The 15,316-nt window shown below is 52.2% G+C and overlaps 1 protein-coding gene across 1 annotated transcript in view; it reads right to left on the bottom strand.

Annotated features, from left to right (window-relative positions):
* Window positions 1–15,316, bottom strand: part of LOC311531826 (uncharacterized protein) — a 64,336-nt gene that overhangs the window by 34,736 nt on the left and 14,284 nt on the right. The window contains exons 7-9 of the mRNA XM_084649575.1: window positions 14,864–14,971; window positions 14,308–14,359; window positions 7,949–8,126 (exon numbers count right to left, since the gene is read on the bottom strand). Of these exons, the coding sequence (XP_084505701.1) occupies window positions 7,949–8,126; window positions 14,308–14,359; window positions 14,864–14,971 (338 nt within the window). The remainder of the gene's footprint in view (window positions 1–7,948; window positions 8,127–14,307; window positions 14,360–14,863; window positions 14,972–15,316) is intronic.

The raw sequence follows: 15,316 nt of genomic DNA, 5'->3' as shown, positions 1-15,316 counted from the left end.
AGCCCCGCGAACTTTTGAATTTCATTTCCTGATTGGCCAGTGTGATGAGCTCATCAGCAGAGGTGACCGTGCAGAGCTCTTCAGCACAGGTGACCATGGAGTCCCAGAATCGCAAAAGAGCCCCAGCATGGACCGAATGGGAGGTACTGGTTCTGATCGCTGTATGGGGAGACGAATATGTGCTATCAGAACTCCGTTCCAAAAGACAAAATGCCAAAATATATGAAAAAATCTCCAAGGGCATGAAGGACAGAGGCTATAACAGGGACCCATAGCAGTGCCACATGAAACTTAAGGAGCTCAGGCAAGCCTACCAAGAACCAAAGAGGCAAACGGCCGCTCTGGGTCAGAGCCCCAGACATGCTGCTTCTATGATGAGCTGCATGCCATTCTAGGAGCAGCCCCTACAACTACCGCAGCCCTGTGCGTGGACTCTGTCAATGGACTCTCACTCAACAGGGATGCGGATTTTGGGGACGAGGAGGAGGATGAGGAGGTTGAAGCACAGCAAGCAAGCAAGCGGAGAAACCGTTTTCCCTGACAGCCAGGAACTGTACCCTGTACCCTGGATCTAGTACCCTCCCAACCCACCGAAGGTGGTCTCCCGGACCTAGAAGGTGGAGAAGGGACCTCTGGTGAGTGTACCTTTGTAAATATAATACACAGTTTAAAAGCAAGCGTGATTAATGATTAATTTGCCCTGAAGACTTGGGATGCATTCACGGCCAGTACAGCTACTGGAAAAGTCTATTAATGTGTATGGAGATGGAGCAGAAATCCTCCAGGGACATCTCAATGAAGCTCTCCTGGATGTACTCCCAAAGCCTTTGCAAAAGGTTTCTGGGGAGGGCAGCTTTATTCCGTCCTCTATGGTAGGACACTGTACCACGGCAGGCCAGCAGCACATAGTCTGGAATCACTGCATAACAAAGCATGGCAGCGTATGGTCCCAGTGTTTGCTGGCATTCAAGCAATATCCGTTCTTTATCTCTCTGTGTTATCCTCAGGAGAGTGATATCATTCATGGTCACCTGGCTGAAATAGGGGAATTTTATTAAGGGGACATTCAGAGGTGGCCGTTCCTGCTGGGCTGTTTGCCTGTGGCTGAACAGAAATCAACCCCGCTGTTAGCCACGTGGTGGGGGAGGGGTGAAGCGATCAGTGCAGAGAATTGGGTGCGTGTGGGGGGGTGGGGGGGTTAGTTGGGTTTGTGCTGCATGTTAACCTGAAAATCGCAGCCCCTCCTTTTAAATGGCCAACCCAATGGGTGCTTGGTATGGGAAATGAGGGTGCTGCTGTTTGAAACCATTCCCACACATTAGGAAGGTTAAAGAAGCCAAAAGACTGTGACTTACCATGGCTACCTGCAAGCCGAATTCTGTTGCCCGCCGGCCCTGTGTGTGTGATCTCTCACACCATACCGGCAGGCCCTCGATATAAGAGGCAAAATGCAACCTTGTAAAGAAAGCACACGTGCTATGTAATGTTAACAGCTTGGCTCACCGTGAAAGAGTCTACTCATTGTTCTCTAAAATGTCTCTTTTTAAAGACTAATCTCCCTTTTTTCCCTCCCGCAGCTGCAAATGTTTCAACACTTCCCCTATCCATCTCCGTCCCAGAGGCTATCAAAGATTAGAAGCCGAAAAAAACCGCACTCGTGATTAAATGTTCTCTGAGCTCATGCAGGCCTCCAATGCTGAAAGAGCCCAGCACAATGCATTGAGAGAGACAATGTCAGAGTCCAGGAAAGCACAAAATGAATGCGAGGACAAGAGGGACAAGCGAGAGGAGAGGAGGGACGAGTGAGAGGAGAGGTGGCGTCAGCGTGATGAGAGGAGGCAAGATGCAATGCTGAGGCTACTGGAGGATCAAACTGATATGCTCCGGCGTATGGTTGAGGTGCAGGAAAGGCAACAGGAGCACAGACTGCCGCTGCAGCCCCTCTGTAACCAATCACCATCCTCCCCAAGTTCCATAGTCTCCTCACCCAGATGCCCACGAACGCGGTGGGGGGGGCCTCTGGGTATCCAACCACTCCACCCCAGAGGACTGCCCAAGCAACAGAAAGCTGGCACTCAATAAGTTTTGAAGTGCAGTGTGGCCTTGTCCTTCCATCCTCCCCTCCTCCCCCACCCCACCCAGTGCTTCCCTCCTTCCCCACCCCTCCCGGGCTACCTTGGCAGTTAACCCTCCATTTGTGTGATGAATTAATAAAGAATGCACAAATTTGAAACAACAATGACTTTATTGCCTCTGCCAGCAGTGATCAAAGGGGGGAAGGGAGGGCGGCGGGCTTACAGAGAAGTAAAGTGAACCAAGGGGGCGGGTTTTCATCAAGAAAAAAACAAAACTTTCACACCGTAGCCTGGCCAGTCATGAAACTGGTTTTCAAAGCTTCTCTGATGCGCAGCGCGCCCTGCTGTGCTCTTCTAACCACCCTGGTGTCTGGCTGCGTGTAATCAGCAGCAAGGCAATTTGCCTCAACCTCCCACCTCACCATAAACGTCTCCCCCTTACTCTCACAGAGATTGTGGAGCACACAGAAAGCAGTAATAACAATGGGAATATTGGTTTCGCTGAGGTCTAACTGAGTCAGTAAACTGCGCCAGCGCGCTTTTAAACATCCAAATGCACATTCTACCACCATTCTGCACTTGCTCAGCCTATAGTTGAACAGCTCCTGACTACTGTCCAGGGTGCATGTGTACGGCTTCATGAGCTATGGCATTAAGGGGTAAGCTGGGTCCCCAAGGATAACTACAGACATTTCAACATCCCCAACGGTTATTTTCTGATCTGGAAAGTAAGTCCCTTGCTGCAGCCGTTCCCACAGACCAGAGTTCCTAAAGATGCGAGCGTCATGTACCTTTCCTGGCCATCCCACGTTGATGCTGGTGAAACGTCCCTTGTGATCCACCAGTGCTTGCAGCACCATTGAAAAGTACCTCTTTTGGTTTATGTACTGGCTGCCTTGGTGGTTCGGTCCCAAGATAGGGATATGCGTTCCATCTATCGCCCCACCACAGTTAGGGGAATCCCATTGCAGCAAAGCCATCCACTATGACCTGCACATTTCCCAGAGTCACTACCCTTGATAGCAGCAGCTCAGTGATTGCTTTGGCTACTTGCATCACAGCAGCCCCCACAGTAGATTTGCCCACTCCAAATTGATTCCCAACTGACCCGTAGCTGTCTGGTGTTGCACGCTTCCAGAGGGCTATCGCCACTCGCCTGTGAACTGTGAGGGCTGCTCTCATCTTGGTATTCTGGCACTTTGGGGCAGGGGAAAGCAAGTCACAAAGTTCCATGAAAGTGCCCTTATGCATACGAAAGTTTCGCAACCATTGGGAATCGTCCCAGACCTGCAACACTATGCGGTCCCACCAGTCTGTGCTTGTTTCCCGGGCCCAGAATCGGCGTTCCACGGCATGAGCCTGCCCCATTGCCACCAGGATGGCCAAACTGCCAGGGCCCGTACTTTGAGAGAAGCCTGTGTCCATGTCCCTCATCACTCTCCTCACTGCGCTGCCGTCGCCTCCTCGCCTGCTTTTGCAGGTTCTGGTTCTGCATATACTGCATGATAATGAGCATGGTGTTTAGAGCGGTCACAACTGCCACGGTGATCTGAGCGGGCTCCATGCTTGCTGTGGTATGGCGTGAGCAGGAAAGCAGAGTGGCAGCGGAAGCGGTGGGTGGATGACGATGCTGACAGCAATATGGCACCCGCACAGAAAAAGGCACAAAACGATTGTCAGCCGTTGCTTTCACGAAGGGAGGGAGGGGTAGGCTGGCAGCAGATGGTGCTGTTGGCTGGGAGAGCTATCCCTTTGCCAATATTCCAGGCAGGACTGAATCTCCATTAGACAAAATTTAAAGAAGAGAATGACCTGAGTCATTCCCATTTATGTGCAGGCACCCCTGACAGACTTTACTGAGGTCTGCCAGGAGCACTCATGTCCGACCAGGCGCCCCGACCGACCTGACCAAGGCCGGCCAGAGCACCCAGGACACGACGAGGATGGCTACCAGTCGTACTGCACTGTCTGCTGCCAAAAGGGAATGAGCTGCTGCTGTGTAGCAATGCAGTCCCACATCTGCCAGCACCCAGGAGATGTACGGTGATGGTGAGCTGAGTGGGCTCCATGCTTGCCGTGGTATGGCTTCTGCACGGGTAATCTATGAAAAAAGGCGTGAAACGATTGTCTGCTGTTGCTTTCACGGAGGGAGGGAGGGAATGGGGGCCTGATGACATATACCCAGAACCATCTGCAACAATGTTTTTTGCCCCATCAGGCATTGGGATCTCACCCCAGAATTCCACTGGGTGGCGGAGACTGCGGGAACTGTGGGATAGCTACCCATAGTGCAACGCTCCAGAAGTCGACGCTAGCCTCAGTACTGTGGACTCACTCCGCCGACTTAATGGGCTTAATGGGCTTAAGTGGGGACACACACAATCGACTGTATAAAATCGCTTTCTAAAAATTTGACTTCTATAAATTTGACCTAATTTCATAGTGTAGACATACCCATAGCCACTAACTTGCCCTCTTCTAAGGGAGGCTGAACCTGGGCTCTGTCATCAGAGGGAAGATTATCCTTAAAACTGGCCAGGCTGGAGTGATTGGTAAAATCCTATTCGCTAACAAGCCCCAGTTATTCCCTTAGCGAAGCAGAATTGCAGGGAAAGGACCTTTCTTCCCAACCAACCTCTTCAAGGCCTTATCAATGGGAGTGGGTTTGGGATGATGCAATTTTGCTCTCTTCACAGCTGCCTGTAGCACCAGAAAGCTGGGTGCTGGGTGAGAGGAAAGAAATTCAGCCCCTTTGGCAGAGACAAAACAGCCTCTCTCGGCCCTTTTAGGCATGGGGGCGCAAGAGGCAGGGTTATGCCACACCACTCTGGCTGGCTCCCTGATGGCCTCGTTAACCAGATGCGCCACCTTGCTCAGACCTGTAGGCTGCAGAATAACCAGAAGCCAGTGCGGGAAGTCCTGGATCTCCTCTGGAGGTCATTGGCTATCCTCCGAAGCAGCTCCTGGTATTGCCTATGGTCGTCCGGCGGAGAGGGTGAGGATGGAGTGAGAGCTTCAGACAGAGATGAGGACAAGATTCCTGTCAGTACCTGCAAATCTGGGTCTCTGTCCTCCTCGTAGTCTGTCGGATCTGGTGAGTGCTGAGTAAGAGCGGTGTGGTAGGATTCATGGACGGATCCAGAGCGTCTCCCACAGGGGCTCCAGGGGCCCCAATATAGCCAAAAGGAGGGATCGACCAGGTGCGGGGACCCCACGGCATTGGGTACCAGTGGTCTCTGGAGAAGTCACATCAGGAAGGATGGGGCTCAGATCTCTTCAACCGTCTATCAGGGCTGAGATCTCTGTGACAAGATGACTGACCAGCCAGAGCGTCTGAGAACTGCTCTTCCTCCAGTGGTGGGGTGGATGGTACTGGAGGGTGCGTGCTCCTGCCTGGCAGCTGGAGAGGGGATGGCTCCAGTGACAGGTTTGTCCTCTGGCACAGCAATGTCTCTCAGAAGGACTGGGATGGTGAGGAGAGGAGACTGGGGATAAGGGAAGAAAATATCCTCTAGTGTAATGTAGGTGTACAGACAACCCGGTGGTCAGGGCCAACGGTTCCGACATGTCCCAGGAATCCGTAGCCGGGCAGGGTCTTTAGGAGGATGGGACAGCACGGAGGAAGAAGCAGGTCCAACACTTCTGGATGGAGCCAGCTGGTGTCAGTCCTTGTGTTTCGAAGCCGGAGCCACCGAAAGATCCTTCTTCTTGTGCACTGTACCCTCCAGCCTGGGGGTACTTCACAGACCTGGACCCATGGGATTTGCATGTGAAGGCCTGCCCAGCCTGGGCGGGCTCAGGAAGGGATCCCTTCTTTTACGGACAGATTTGGGGGGATCTGATCATGAGAGAGTCATCAGAGTGCCCCTTATGGTCATGGGAAGCCTGGGAAGAAGAGTCCTGGGCTTAGCAGCTGTAGACACTGTTCCTAAGCTCGTGCTCCGAGGGGCACTGCTCATCCGATGAGGCCGATGTACGGGGGGGTCTCCCTGGCCTGGATCAGAGTGACACCTCATAGCCTTCACTATACAGTATTTCTTTAATCTAAGCTCATGAACTTGGCAAGTTCGCAGTGGAAAAGAGTGACAGATGCTGCACTTTGCAGAATTTGTGTCTCACCCAACCAGCAGAGATCGCGCTGATACTCGTCACTCACAGAGAAGGAGTGAGGGCAGGAGACACAATTCTTGAACCTAGAACCCTGGGTATAGTCCCAGGCTGCAGGGAGGAAGTCTCCAGTACAGGGGGAAAACTACCTACACTAACTATCCTAAAAACTCTAGCTACGCTAACATAAAAACTACAAACTATTTACAAATTGATTTACCAAGTATTAAGAATAAAAGCTGGAGACATCTGTGGACACAGGCATTCCAACTCAGGCCAAGTGGCAGCGAGAAGGAACTGGAGAGATGTCAGCTCGCATTGCCTCTTGTGCCCTCGGACTGGGCCACGCGGAGAACTACTATCGGACATGGCTTGTTAGAACTTCTGGACTCGGGCCCCCAGCACACAAACACACCCGTGTGGGATACACACACAGACCAGCTCTCAAAGAAGAATCTTAGTTCCAGCATTTCCCATCTTTGGAGGGCTAAATTCTGCAGCCTTGACCGTGTTCTTCCCATGCAGTTACTTTGGGTGGAACAACACTTAGCTCTGATATAACCCCTAAGGCTCCAGTGTTATAAAAGGGTGGGCAGCGTGTTATCCTCATTGTAAACTAAAGGGCAGCGGGGTTAAGTAACTTGCCCAAGGCCATGTGGGGAGGAAGTGTCAGGAGTGGGACTAGAAGGCAGTCACCAGACCCCCAGCACCCTGCTCTTACTACTGGCCAACACTGCTACTGCTATGGTACAGGAGACAGGATTGCTATACTGTGCTTCCGGGATTTCCTACTTTGCTGGTGGGATCACTGCCCTTGCCTGGATTTCCAGAATAGCACGTAGCTACATGCGCTGCTACCGTCTCATGCAAGAGCTGCCTTGTAACAATTCTCTGCACTTCCTTGTGTCAAGTTCAGGCAACTCTGCTACCTGCCTCAGTCCCCACCTTGCAGCCTCCATCTGCTTCTCGACCTCCCTCGTGCCCTCTCCCTGAGTCAGGAGCCAGTACACCTGCCGCAGTCTGGCGATGGATTCCTCTGGGATCCCCCTATCAGCAGGGAGGTCCTGCGCCACGCCATGCAGTGGCCGGGGAGAGCTGTAACAAGTGAATGAGCCGGGCTGGCCATCAGCTCAGAGCAAAGCAAGGCACAGAGACTGCCGGGGAGGTGGGCACCTGCAGTACAGGTACGTTCCCAGGCCACACCCAGAGCCAGGAGGTCAATAATTCTTTCTGGGGAGTCCCCATGCTTGGAGAATCACACTCAGGGGAGCAGCCTTTCCTGACACCCTTATCCCTCCAGCCCTGCCTCACTAGCAAGACCAGCAGATCCCAACCACAGGCCGCCCAGTCCTGGTGCCTCTGCAGCGGGTCATGGGGATGCACGATCCCCCTCGTCCTCCTTCAGGGCCCCCTCGTCCTCCTGCTTCCACTGCCACCGAAGCCAATGGGGAGCTTTGCCACTGAGCTCAAGGGCAACCAGCCAGTGCCATTGCTATAGCCTCTGTCTGGGTTCTGGGGCATCACTGGACAGGAGCGTGGCTGTCAACCCCTTCTGAACCACCCTACAAAACCCCAGAATACAACTTCTCCCCTGCTGGCTCCACCCTTCTCCAGCTGGAAAGCTCGGTTCCCTCTCCCCCCCCCAAGCTGGACTTCACAGGCATTGTTCCCAGTCACACACAGTGGTGCCCAGGGCTTCCCTATCTGCAGTACACCCGCCATCCCAACACCCATGGGAGAATCGCCCTCTGCCACAGGAACAGCACCTTGTGCTCCATGCAGGCTTCCTTCCTGGTGTCCTCCCAGCTGGACTCTGCCCTGCTTGGCATTGAGCTCCACCTCGCAGGGCTGCTGCTCCTCCGCTCAGCGCTGCCACGAGACCACAGGAACTCTTCCTCTTCCTCCTCCTCTTCGTCAGTGACTGCACTGCTGGAGCCCAGGCACCTGTAAGAGCAGCAGAAGGCAGTGCAGCGCAGATAGGCCACCCCTTTATAGAACCATAGACTATCAGGGTTGGAAGGGACCTCAGGAGGTCATCTAGTCCAACCCCCTGCTCAAAGCAGGCCCAATCCCCAACTACATCATCCCAGCCAGGGCTTTGTCAAGCCTGACCTTAAAAACCTCTAAGGATGGAGATTCCACCACCTCCCTAGGTAACCCATTCCAGTTTTTCACCACCCTCCCAGTGAAAAAGTGTTTCCTAACATCCAACCTAGACCTCCCCGACTACGCAACTTGAGACCATTACTCCTTGTTCTGTCATCTGCCACCACTGAGAACAGCCAAGCTCCATCCATTTTGGAACCCCCCTCCAGGTAGTTGAAGGCTGCTATCAAATCCCCCCTCACTCCTTTCTTCTGCAGACTAAATAACCCCAGTTCCCTCAGCCTCTCCTAGTAAGTCATGTGCCCCAGCCCCCTAATTATTTTCGTTGCCCTCTGCTGGACTCTCTCCAACTTGCCAACATCCCTTCTGTAGTGGCGGGGGGGTGGGGGGGTGGGCAAAACTGGACGCAATACTCCAGGTGTGACCTCACCAGTGCTGAATAGAGGGGAATAATCACTTCCCTCGATCTGCTGGCAATGCTCCTACTAATACAGCCCAATATGCCATTGGTCTTCTTGGCAACGAGGGCACACTGCTGACTCAGATCCAGCCTCTCATCCACTGTAATCCCCAGGTCCTTTTTTGCAGAACTGCTGCTTAGCCAATCGGTCCCCAGCCTGTAGCAATGCATGGGATTCTTCCTTCCTAAGTGCAGGGCTCTGCACTTGCCCTTGTTGAACCTCATCAGATTTCTTTTGGCCCAATCCTCTAATTTGTCTAGGTCACTCTGGACCCTATCCCTACCCTCCAGCGTATCTACCTCTCCTCCCAGTTTAGTGTCATCCGCGAACTTGCTGAGGGTGTAATCCATCCCATCATCTAGATTGTTAATGAAGATGTTGAACAAAACTGGCCCCAGGACCATTCCCTGGGCCACTCCACTTGATACCGGCTGCCAACTAGACATGGAGTCATTGATCACTACCCGTTGAGCCTGACAATCTAGCTAGCTTTCTATCCACCTTATAGTCCATTCATCCAATCCATACTTTTTTAACTTGCTGGCAAGAATACTGTGGGAGACCGTGTCAAAAGCTTTGCTAAAGTCAAGATATATCACATCCACCACTTTCCCCATATCCACAGAGCCAGTTATCTCAACACAGAAGGCAATTAGGTTGGTCAGGCATTACTTGCCCCTGGTGAATCTATGTTGACTGTTCTTGATCACCTTCCTCTCCTCCAAGTGCTTCAAAATGGATTCCTTGAGGACCTGCTCCATGATTTTGCCAGGGGCTGAAGTGAGGCTGACCGGTCTGTAGTTCCCGGGTTCTCTTTCTTCCCTTTTAAAAATATGGGCACTATATTTGCCTTTTTCCAATCATCCGGGACCTCCCCCGATCACCATGAATTTTCCAAGATAATGGCCAATGGTTCTGCAATCACATCTGCCAACTCCCTCAGCAGCCTCGGATGCATTAGATCTGGACCCATGGACTTGTGCATGTCCAGCTTTTCTAAATAGTCCTTAACCTGTTGTTTCACCACTGAGGGCTGCTCACCTCCTCCCCATACTGTGTTGCCCAGTGCAGCAGTCTGGGAGCTGCCCTTGTCTGTGAAGACTGAAGCAAAAAAAGCATCGAGTACTTCAATTACAAAACCTAAACCTCATTTCCCCCATACTAATTTCCCCCTACTGTTACTCACACCTTCTTGTCAACATTTGAAATGGGCCACTCTCATTACCACTACAAAAATTATTATTCCTCCCTTGGTATCCTACTGTTAATTGAATTGTCTCGTTAGACTGACCTCAAACTTGGTAAGACAACTCCCATCTTTTCATGTATTTGTACCTGCTCCTGTATTTTCCACTCCCTGCATCTGATGGAGTGGGTTCTAGCCCACAAAAGCTGATGTCCAAATAAATTTGTTAGTCTCTAAGGTGGCACAAGAACTCCTAATTGTTTCAGCTTTTTCCACATCATCTGTCACTATGTTGCCTCCCCCATTCAGTAAGGGTCCCACACTTCTTCTTGTTGCTAACATACCTGTAGAAACTCTTGTTACCCTTCACATCCCTTGCTAGCTGCAACTCCAATTGTGCCTTGGCCTTCCTGATTACACCCCTGCATGCTCTAGCAATATGTTTATACTCCTCCCTAGTCATCTGTCCAAATTTCCACTTCTTGTAAGCTTCCTTTTTGAGTTTAAGCTCACTGAAGATTTCACTGTTAAGCCAGGCTGGTCGCCTGCCATATTTGCTATTCTTTTTGCACTTCGGGATGGTTTGTTCCTGTGCCCTCCATAAGGCTTCTTTAAAATACAGCCAGCTCTCCTGGACTCCTTGCCCCCTCATATTAGCTTCTCAGGGGATCCTGCCCATCAGTCCCCTAAGGGAGTCAAAGTCTGCTTTTCTGAAGTCCAGGGTCCATGTTTTGCTACTCTCCTTTCTTCCTTTTGTGAGGATCCTGAACTCAACCATCTCATGGTCACTGCTGCCTAGGTTGCCACCCACTTCTACTTCCCCTACTAATTCTTCCCTGTTTGGAAGCAGCGGGTCAAGAGGAGAACGGCCCCTAGTCGGTTCCACCAGCACCTGTACCAGGAAGTTGTCCCCAACACTCCCCAAAAACTTCCTGGATTGTCTGTGCACCGTTGTATTGCTCTCTCAGCAGATGTCAGAGTGATTGAAGTCCCCCATGAGAACCAGGGCCTGTGATCTGAAAACTTCAGTTAGTTGTCCGAAGAAAGCCTTGTCTACCTCCTCGTTCTGATCCGGTGGTCAAAAGCACACGCCCACCACGACATCACCCTTGTTGCTGTCGCCTCTATACTTAACCCAAAGACTCTCAACAGGCTTTTCTCCCGTTTCAGACTGGAGCTCTGAGCAGTCATACTGCTCCGTTACAGACAATGCAGCTCCTCCACCTTTCCTCCCCTGCCTGTCATTCCTGGACAGTTTATACCCATCCACGACAGTGCTCAAGTCATGCAGGTTACCCCACTGAGTCTCTGTTATTCCAATCACGTCACAGTTCCTTGACTGAGCCAGGACTTCCAATTCTTCCTGCTTGTTTCCCAGGCTTCTTGCATTCGTGTACATGCACCTAAGATAACTAGCCGATTGCCTTACTTTCTCAGTATGAAACAGGAGGCTTCTCATCTTGTACCCTCCTCCTTGTGTTTCCTCCTGGTATCCCACTCCCGCACTTACCTCTGGGCTTAGGTCACCATCCCCCGGCAAACCTAGTTTAAAGCCCTGCTCACTAGGTTAGCAAGCCTGCCTGCGAAGATGCTCTTCCCTCTCTTTGTTAGGTGGAGCCCGTCTCTGCCTTGCAATCCTTCTTCCCGGACCAACATCCCATGGTCGAAGAATCCAAAGCCCTCTCTCCAACACCACATGCATAACCACACATTCACCTCCACAATTCAAAGGTCTCTACCTGGGCCTTTTCCTTCAACAGGGAGGATGGACGAGAACACAACTTGCACCTCAAACTCCTTTATCCTTTTTCCCAGAGCCACGTAGTCCGCAGTGATCCGCTCAAGGTCATTCTTGGCCGTATCATTGGTGCCCATTGGGGAAGGAGGAAGGGGTAGCGATCCGAGGGCTTGATCAGTCTTGGCAAACAGTCCGTCACTTCCTGGATTCTAGCTCCAGGCAAGCAGCACACTTCTCGAGTCTCCCGGTCTGGTTGGCAGATGGATGACTCCGTCCCCCTTAGGAGGGAGTTCCGACCACCACCACCCGTCTCCTCCTCTTGGGAGTGGTGGTCATGGAACCCCCGTTCCTAGGACAATTAATCCCATGCCTTCTGGCCGATGGGGTCTCCTTCTGATACTTTCCCTCAGAGGGCTCTTCCAAACCCTTCTGCGCCATAGTACCTGTGCAGAGAGCCTGAAAATGGTTGTGCACCTCTCTCTGCATTGGCGGTACATAGGTTCTCCTCTTTCTTCCTCTCGAGGTCACATGCTGCCAATATTCTTCCCCGCTCTGCTCTGCACTCTCTGATTCTTCAGCATGTTTTGCTTCCAGAACCAAACACTGACTTCTATTCATTTTCTCTGATGCAACGCAGGGATGATACTTGGTTCTCTAGTCCTCTAACCTTCTCTTCCAATATGTAGACCAGCTTGCACTTCATACAGACAAAATCACTTCTGTCCTCTGGGAGAAAGACAAACATGGCACATTCTGAGCAGGTCACAGCAGCTGATCGCTCACTAGCCATGTCTTCCTTTTAAGAGGCTCCTCAGATGTTGTATGTACTGCTCACTGGAGCCGGAAAGGCAAAAACACTCTGTGCAAACTCCCCGGCAAACTCCCTCTGTTTGCCTGTCCTCTGTTCACTGCTCACTCGGTTTGCAACTGGCTGCCTTTTTATAAGGCTGCTGGCTCGAAGCAGGTGGCCCGGCTCACAGCCTTCTTCGTACCCGGCCTCCAAGTGCCTGGAGTTGGCAGGCTCCGTGCTCCCAGGTCAAGAGGAAAGTTCCAAAGTCAAGTGGAGGTACCAGTGCCCTGTGCCTCGACTAAGGATCAATGCAAGGGAGAGTGCCCCACCTGGGAGTACCGCACCCTGCAGGAGGACTGTCAAAATGGCCAAGAGATGCTGATGCAGGACTGGAGGGGGCTAGGCCTGAAAGCTGGGGGAACCCACTCTGCATGAGCCAGTGGAATGACACTGCATTAGCTGGGGGACCTGGATGTAGTCCCATCCAGCCTTGTGTCAGCAGCTCTTGATCATTTCAGAATTCACATCTCAGCCGGTGGCTCCCTGGAGCAGCCGAGCCACCCTGGTCTGCTCAGATCAGGTTGTGGCTTTTAAAAAAAACAACCCAAAAATGCAAGATACTTACTGCAGGGTGCAGCGGAGCCTAAGACAGAATCCTGGTTTCCAAACCCCCCTGCGCTAATCACCACATCATCCTGCTGCAACGCGGTCACATTGCCACTGCCGGAGGGCAGGATGAGCAGAGACATGCCGGATAAATCATGTGGAAAAGGGGTGAACAGCGAGGTGGCAAAATGACTCAAGATAGTTAAGTCCAAAGCAGACGAGTTACAAAGGGATCTCACAAACCTGGGTGACTGGGCAAGAAACGGCAGATGAAATTCAATGTTGATAAATGCAAAGCAATGCACATTGGAAAGTATAATCCCAACTATACATATAAAATGATGGGGTCTAAATTAGCCGTTACCACTCGAGAAAGATCTTGGCGTCATTGTGGAGAGTTCTCTGAAAACATCCACTCAGTGTGCAGCAGCCATCAAAAAAGTGAACAGAATATTGGGAATCATTAGGAAAGGGATAGATAATAAAATGGAAAATATCTTATTGCCTCTATATAAATCCATGGGATGCCCTCACCATGAATGTGCGCAGTTCTGGTCGCCCCATCACAGAAAAGTTATATTAGAATTGGAAAAGGTACAGAGAAGGGCCACACAAATGATTAAGGGGGGTGGAACAGCTTCCATACGAGGAGAGATTAATAAGACTGGGACTGTTCATCTTAGAAAAGAGACAACTAAGGGGGGATATGCTAGAGGTCTATAAAGCCAGGAGTGGTACAGAGAAAGTAAATCAGGAAGTGTCATTTACTCCTTCACATAACACAAGAACCAGAAGTAACCCAATAAAATTAATGGGCAGCAGGTTTAAAACAAACAAAAGGAAGTATTTCTTAAACACAACGCACAGTCAACCTGTGGAACTCTTTGACAGAGGATGTTGTGAAGGCCAAGACTAGAACAGGGTTCAGAAAAGAACTAGATCAGTTCACGGAGTTCATAGGGTTGCATCCCTGCCCATCCTGCAACCCTATGGCCCTGAACCGCTGACTGCCAGAAGCATATGGCACTGGCCACTGTCAGGGCCAGGCACTGGGCTAGCTGGATTACTGATCTGAGCAGAGCGGCCGTTCCTGTGTTCTTGACTGCAGGATTTGGTATGGCGCTGTGGCAGGTTGCAGTGCCACAGATAATGGGAGCCCTGGGCGTGAGTCTCCACAGGACCATCGCTGCTTGGCGTTGCACCAGGGGCCGAGCTGGTGGACTCTCATCAGCACTTACCCCAAAGAGTCTCTCCGTGGGTAGCAGGGCCCCTTAGTGCTGCGGCCAGGAGCTGTTTGGAGAAGAGAAGCATTGTGTCTCCACAGCAATAGTAGACTAGCTCCTGGGACAGCAAGTGCACCTGAGAGCCAGCAGGAGGAGCTGTGGGGAGCAGGGAGCCAGCCTGGACTTTGAGTCTGAGCCACCCTGCTAAGGCAATCACCCCTAACAGTATGTGGCTAATGCAGCAGGGCTGGAGGGGTCGGGGGGGCAGTGGCTGGGATCCCAGCACAAGGTGTGAATGCGCTGGGGGGTCTGGGGTGCATTCCACACAGAGAGCAGAGAAGGCACAGTCACCTGTGGGCTGGGACGGGAACAAGAGAGAGCGGGGCCCGCACAGCTGCAAGGGGCAGCTCCATCCCCACGCCCCCAGTGCAGCTCCATCGCCCTGCGACAGCGAGAGCAGGGCCAGGGGGCAGAGAGAGGCTGGTCTGGAGGAGGAGACACAAGGGGGATTCACTGAGGGCACTGATGAGCTCCCTGGGGAATGGCCATCTGGCTGAGCCCCAGACCATACCTTTCTGGCAGCCGATGGCCTTGCAGAGGTGAACCTGGACTGTCTCCATCCTCACTGAGTCCAGGTCACTGCCGATGGTGATGGTGTTGAAACTGGTGATGGGGACGCCTGAAAGAGGATGAGTGGAGGATGGGAGAGATGCCAAACCCAGCTGACCCCAGAGTGAGGGGGGTTTCCCTGCCACCCTCTCGCCCAACTGAACCTGTGACCAGGGGTGACTCCTCTGCTCTCCCAGCCCCAGCCACGGCACAAACCCAGAGGCTCTGTCCTCCCCCAGATCCTGCATTTGTTCCACCCTCCCTGCAGTGACAAGGAGGGCAGGCATCTCCCAGGGTGGGGGACCAGCAGGTGAGGCCGGGACAGGATCACCCATTTTCCAGGAAAGGAGCAGATCAATGGGAGGGCACAGATCCCAGGCAGGCGCAGGCCCAGGATTGGGGGCAGGACCACTGC

This window comes from Lepidochelys olivacea (genome assembly GCF_965140295.1).
Source record: "Lepidochelys olivacea isolate rLepOli2 genome assembly, chromosome: 15".
NCBI classification, from domain to species: Eukaryota; Metazoa; Chordata; order Testudines; family Cheloniidae; genus Lepidochelys; species Lepidochelys olivacea.
The sequence above is the reverse complement of the archived record's forward strand: the minus strand, read 5'-3'. Positions and strand labels throughout refer to the sequence as shown.